Source organism: Solanum verrucosum, unplaced genomic scaffold (genome assembly GCF_900185275.1).
Source record: "Solanum verrucosum unplaced genomic scaffold, falcon-dt-bn FXZP01000894.1, whole genome shotgun sequence".
In the NCBI taxonomy this organism is placed as follows: domain Eukaryota; kingdom Viridiplantae; phylum Streptophyta; class Magnoliopsida; order Solanales; family Solanaceae; genus Solanum; species Solanum verrucosum.
This window is the reverse complement of record NW_026019772.1, coordinates 90520-97269: the sequence shown is the minus strand read 5'-3', so window position 1 is coordinate 97269 and position 6750 is coordinate 90520. Positions and strand designations below refer to the sequence as shown.

General features: G+C 33.8%; 1 protein-coding gene and 1 long non-coding RNA gene across 2 annotated transcripts; one reads left to right on the top strand and one right to left on the bottom strand.

Moving 5' to 3' along the window:
* The first annotated feature begins 233 nt into the window (after positions 1-233).
* LOC125809901 (26S rRNA (cytosine-C(5))-methyltransferase NOP2B-like) lies at positions 234-5223 on the top strand. Its single transcript, XM_049489460.1, is given in 15 exon segments — positions 234-404; positions 501-659; positions 662-684; positions 782-845; positions 936-1060; positions 1160-1243; positions 1330-1403; positions 1537-1608; positions 1694-1768; positions 2214-2269; positions 2675-2787; positions 3052-3120; positions 3194-3267; positions 4973-5066; positions 5173-5223. Coding segments are annotated over 15 exon segments (1209 nt in total). The 5' UTR covers positions 234-328.
* Positions 5224-5666: 443 nt separating this feature from the next.
* LOC125809978 (uncharacterized) lies at positions 5667-6488 on the bottom strand. Its single transcript, XR_007441840.1, has 3 exons — positions 6447-6488; positions 6026-6145; positions 5667-5940 (listed from the first exon to the last, which is right to left on the bottom strand). It is a non-coding gene; the product is annotated as an uncharacterized LOC125809978 (long non-coding RNA).
* Between the last annotated feature and the right edge of the window lie 262 nt (positions 6489-6750).

Sequence of the window (6750 nt, the reverse complement as noted above, 5' to 3'; positions counted from 1 at the left end):
AGGCTTGCAATCTCTTAGTCATGAATGTGGCGCGCTTCACACCCATAATTAAGAACTTAAAAATAGCCTAATTACTCTTCATAGCTATAATTTGATAATTACAATTTGTAGTTACATGTTATAAGGAGGAGAGAGGCGAGATAGATTGGGAGAGAGAGGAGAGAGGCGAGTGAGAGAGGGAAGAGAGTGGGAGAGAAGTGAAGTGTATATGTATATCGATTAGATAATTGTATAGCCACTGGAAAAGGAGGATCTTTTTAGTGACGGTGAAGGAACTGATGGAGATTTTGAAGAAGATGGAGGTTCTCGTGATGAATAACAACAGGAAATGAACTCAGATCCTCACATGTCTTCTGACTTGGATGACACCTTTGCTGCTGATATATTAGCAAGCGGTGATGCTGGTACTGTCTTTAGTGTATTGGTATTCCAATTTTAGCCATCCATCATGATTGATGACTCACTAAACATTTTTCTTCGCTTTGTCATTTATGTTGTAGACGATGGTTTCGATGTTCATTCGGATTCGGATGTAGATTCTGATTCAGATGCAGATGATACTGATCTTGTAAGGAAGTCAAAAGCTATTGATGATGAAAGGAAAAGAGAGGAGGATGATGGTTATTTAGAATTGCAGCTCAATATTAAAGAAGAAGCTGATGGTTCAGATTTCCAACAACTGAGGTTTGCATAATGTTCAAGTTCTTGATTAGAGGTTTTACTTGTCAGATACTCATGCAGGGAAAAATTATGAATGCTAAATATGTCATTTTAACTTTAGGAGCTCGAAGAAGAAACAAATAGACCCCCGGATCTCTCTAATCTCCAAAGGAGGATAAAAGAGAGTGAGTTTCTTTTCCTTCATCTTCCCTTTCTGAATTATCTTTCTTCGGAGGAAGTAAGTTTCTCATTCACATATAATAAAATAAATGCAGTTGTTCGGGTGCTTTCAAATTTCAAGTCATTGAGGCAAGAAGATGTGACACTTAAGGATTATGTTGATCAACTTAAAAGGGACTTGGGTTCATACAATGATTTTCTCATTGAATCGTTAGTGGAGGTAATTCTAAGTCAAAGTAGTCTAGACTCTGCACCTTTTGCGTTTTCAAGTTGCACTTTCATTTAAATCTGGATTTCTTGATATGTGACCTTACTGCAGCTGTTTCCCCTTGTTGAGTTGATTGAACTTATTGAAGCATTTGAAAAGCCCCGGCCAATTTCTCTGCGGACAAACACTTTAAAGGTCATGGTTTATCTGTCTCTTTTCTATCTTTACCTTTTGTTGCTCTAATGGTTGACTCATAGTTTATTGCGTCGACCGGATTTCAGACTCGCAGACGGGATTTAGCAGGTGTTCTTCTTAACAGAGGTGTCAATTTGGATCCACTAAGCAAATGGTCAAAGGTATAAGGATTAACTGTGGTTCTCTGTGTTTTGTTTGGGTTGACCCATTATTTAAGTATCAATTTGGATTTGTTAATTCTTATTTTTATATGTATCATTACTTATTTCAGCATATGCATTGTTTATTTTATCGGTTGGACTAGTTTTATATGATTCTCAATTTCCAGTTGGTGCCACTCCTGAGTATATGGCTGGTCACTACATGGAATCCTGACATTACACTTTAATTGATATCTTTGCTCTTAGTACGCAACTGTAATGCTTATTTCTAATAAATAACTTGCTTACAGCTCCAAAGTGCGAGTTCGTTTCTGCATGTAGTGGCCCTTGCCCCTCAAGAGAATGAACGTATTGTTGATATGGCGTAAGTAAATAATTTTGTCTAACAAATGTTTGCTTCAATTGTCTATCATTGAATTTTTCACCATCCAATATGTTTTTAATTCAGATCTTTTTTGATTTATTGCCCTTTCATAATCTTAAATGTATCGGTAAGTAATTAACAAGCTTGATCGCTGAAAGAGTTGTACGGTGCATATTTAGATAGTATAGGAAAAAACTAATTGAGAGAAATAAAGCATCTTCTGTTCCTCTCACTTGTAATTTCTACTTTCTTTAAATCAGCATCTTTGTGTTGGATATATCTTTGTCAGTCTTAGGTTTAACTAATCTATTTTTAGTATCTTTCTTGTGAGAGGAAGCTAAAACAATTTCTGTGAACTTTTTAGTTATTAGCTCACTAAGCAGAAAAGTGGATTTTTTTGGTAACTTCTGTTCTTCTAAAGTGGGAAAACTTGTAAATGGTGCAGTGCTGCTCCTGGAGGCAAAGCAACTTATGTTGCTGCACTGATGGAAAATAGTGGTATGTATTCATTTACAGTCAATCATGTTGTATTTTTGTGAAGAAATCCAATTTCTCCATAATTCATCCATAATTTCTGGAATACGTATGGTTGAATGAATTTTCAATACATTTTTCTCCCCTGGTGTTACTATCCATTATCTTCATTTCCTTGAAAATATTCTTTGTTTTTACATTTCTTGCATTGCTTATTTCTAATGCAGTGAACCAAAATATACTGGGTGCTTCCGTTCTATTTTACTATGCGCTCATGTTCATTGTTCTTACCCAAAGTAGCTTATGTGAAACACCGTGTTCTATTTTTGTGAAGTAATCCATTTTCTCCATAATGCATCCATTGTTTCTGCATTCCTATGGGTGAATGAATTTTAAAAACATTTTTCTCCCCTGGTGTCAATATCCATTATCTCCATTTCCTTAATGAGATGAAGGAGTCGAGAATTAAATCACTCACTGCTAACTTACATCGCATGGGGGTAACAAAGTCAAACACCATTGTCTGTAACTATGATGGAAGAGAGGTTAGACTCAGACTATTTTGCTATCTCCCCTTTTAGAACTTGCTGCATTTTATTTGTACGTTTAAATTTCATGCTGGACAATGTTGTTCTACTTTCTTGCTCATTTTAAGCTCTCATTCTTGTTGGCTGGAGTTGCTATGTAGTAACGTCATTGAGCTACAGGCACTGATCTGACAGATTTTGTTGGACTTGTTTCTTGGTTTACCTAGTTATAATATATGGACAAGTCCTCTGATCTAATACCTTACCTGGGAATCATTTCAGCTACCTAAAGTCTTGGGTCAGAACACTGCCAATAGGATTTTGCTGGATGCTCCCTGCAGTGGCACTGGGGTACGTAGTAATGTTTGATGTACATGTTTGACTGAAATCATTTTTAATCAGATGAAGTTCGTTGGTTCTGCAGGTGATTTCCAAGGATGAGTCTGTTAAAACTTCAAAAACTGCTGCAGATATACAAAATTGCTCGCACTTGCAGAAGGTATAAATTGAGTTCAACGTGTAAATTTGGTGATTTTGTGTCATCCATATATCTAGATTTGTGTTAGGGTTTTGCCCTGATTTTCTTACCTTATTTGAAGTTTATTTTTTTTCTTAAAGAAAAGTCAAAGTATTACTATAAATGCTTGAACTTTTTCTGAAAGAAAAATATAATTTTCTTATATTTGGTTTATTCTTTCCTTAGAGAAATAGTTTGGAGATCTATAAATTGAAGATCCCTATTCTCATAGCGTAACACAATAGAATCTACAATGTAGTTGTTTAGAGAACTTTGTTTATGAGGAGATTTTCTCTCTACAGTTTTTATGCTTTTTATTAGTTTTTAATTATGTAGATCAATGGTCATATCAAATAATAATATTATATCCTTTAGTATAGTTTTATGTGTCGTCTAATTTATCAACCATATTATTTGCAATTGTAAGTTTCAGCATGACGCCCTAATCACCCTTTCGAACCCAACAAGTGGTATTAGAGCATATGGTTCAATGATCTAATGCTTGAATGAGGTTGAAGACAGGTTCAAGTGGTTTCAAATCAATTTGCAACTAATTTGATGATAAAAAAGATTTTTGTCCAGCTACATGTGGAGAAAAGATTAAAACCATATTTTCAACATTCCTGTTGCTGCATCTTTAAAAATAAAAATAAAATATTTTAAAACCATTTTAAACCCATATATTTTAAACTTTATTTTTTAACCATGACAAGCAGCAGTGATGAAGACTATGTGAAGAACGAAGATATCATGCATGTGAAGAAGACGAATCAAGTTTTATCAAGAAAATCCAGCCAAAAGGGGAGATTTGTTAGGGTTTTGCCGTGATTTTCTTACGTTATTTGAATTTTAATTTTTTCCTTAAAAATAAGTCAAAGTATTACCATAAATGCTTGAACATTTTCTGAAAGGAAAATATGATTTTCTTATATTTGGTTTATTCTTTCCTTAGAGGAATAGTTTGGAGATCTATAAATTGAAGATCTCTATTCTCATAGCATAACACAATAGAATCCACAATGTAGTTGTTTAGAGAGTTTTGTTTATAAGGAGATTTTCTCTCTACAGTTTTTATGCTTTTTATTAGTTTTTAATTATGTAGACCAATGGTCATATCAAATAATAATATTATATCATTTAGTGTAGTTTTATATGTCGTCTAATTTATCAACCATATTATTTGCAATTATAAGATTCCGTATGATGCCCTAATCACCCTTCAGAATCCAACAACTTGCAATCATGAAATTTCAATGAACTGGTTGTATGCTTGTCATGCTTCATTAGAGAACTCGTATACAACATATCGCCAGCATCTGACTTCACTGGATGTTAGAAAACACTGGTTTCTGAAAATACTTAATTTTTGAGAGATTAAGTTGCAAGGAAAATTGAACGTTATCTTTGTTGTTTTTAATTATTGATTTCATCGATCTTATTTTTTGTATGAGGGAACAGATTTTGCAATTCTAGTTGCCTTATTGCCCTTATTTTTGGGTGTGTTGTTATCGTACCCTCCCAAAGTAGGAGGGTGTTGATGATATTGGAAGGCTCATCTCCCTCCCTCCTGCAATAATGTTAATTTTGCTCCATAATGTTTATGATTATCTTATATTCCATGTTTCACATATTGATGTCGCTTACTCGCCTCTGAGAAACCTGTTTCATGGTCAATTTTCATTTGCCGGAACTGATACTTGCAGCAATTGACATGGTCGATGCCAACTCAAAATCAGGTGAATACATAGTGTATTCTACCTGCTCCATTATGGTTGATGAGGTTTCTTTTAAAACTTATATTTCTTATGAATCTTATAAAAAAGGGTACCCTCCTAAGTGTTTGTATGCATATCAATTTCTACTTATTTGCTTAACTTGGGCTGCAGAATGAAGCAGTTATAGACTATGCACTCAAGAGAAGAGATGTTAAACTATAACATGTGGGTTCGGCAGAAAAGTAGCTTTGGTTCAAACCCTGTAATGTGTTAAAAAATCACTAAATATGTGTAGAACTTAAATTTAGAACCCAGTTACTAGCACTTGAGGCCATGAACTAGAGCCCAAAACTCTTAAGGTTTAAGTCCTGGATCTAACTCTGGATGGGAAGTCTTTCGGAATGAAAAGTATCATGTTGAGAGAGCTCTAATGCAGGAATCAGAGTTCTATCTTTATAGGTCAATGATGTCTATTCTTAACATTGATCGCAGCACCCCAAGTGAAGTACTTACAAGGAGAACAGGCCACATAAATTACTCTGTCTTCGCCATATCACACTCAATTCTCCTGTGAAGTCCTCTCTTTTCAAATGATTTTTCCCTTTTTGGTGTGCTTGTTTCCATCAACCATGATAAGTATGGGGGGGGGGGGTACATACCCGATGAGACATAATAACCTTGTTGCCTAAGTAATCGAAAGCTTAGAGCAACAACATGTAGGTCACTTTCATCAAATTCACCAATCCATTCTTCATAATCATTATAGATTTCACTCAATGATTCCTCAATATTATGTTCAAAATGGTATGCCACTCCAAGCAATTGTATTGTGTTTATAAGTTCAAGTTTTTGTAAAGATTTGGAAGGAGCCATCACTAGCATTTTTCTCACTCCTCCTTTTTGGTCTTCATGTTCCTTCTCTTCCCATTCGTTGGCTCTCTACTTGATTAAATTTCAATATTTGTTTATAATATGCTTTGTTAAAAATCATGAAGAATATTCACAACATAAAGTAATTAATTACCGAAAGATTAGCATAGGCAAGAAAATGGTCTCCCCAAACAGAAGGATGATGATTGGCACATCGACGTGTAATCTCCATCTCACCACCAAATCCAACCATTTTTCTTCTTCTTTCAAGTTACTAGATGAAGAGAGAAAAAAATTTGATCAAATAGTTGTTATTCAATAATTAAGGAGCACAAATGACTAACTTATAATGGCCAACAGGAATGAAAATGTTTTCTAGAAAAAAAAGTTTTTGTTAGTGCATGTTTGGGCGTAAAGATTGTAAAATTTGGAAGAAAGTAATGTTTGTTTTCAAGTTAAAAAAAGATAATTGGAAACATATTCCACACTTACTAGTCACTTTTTATTAGCAAATTATACATATAGCAAGCTACTTCGATGCAAAACTGAATTATTAAAAGAAAATCGGAATATACCTACTAATTTCCTTGCTACTACTTGGCTCTCTTTAAAACTAAGAAATTGTGTCTTCAATGCAAGTAATTAGGACATGAATCCCTTGCTATTTATAAAGCTTTAGTATACCAATAGGTTCATTAATATTCCTTTACGTTGATAGATTTCATTTTTATTATTTGTCACATCTGATATATTAAGAAAATGTGATTTTTTTCATATATTCCCTAAATCATTGTTTAAGATCTAATACCTAAATATCAATTAATAATTATATATAGTATAATAAAATAATCATATCAATTATTGTTTTGTTAAGAAGTA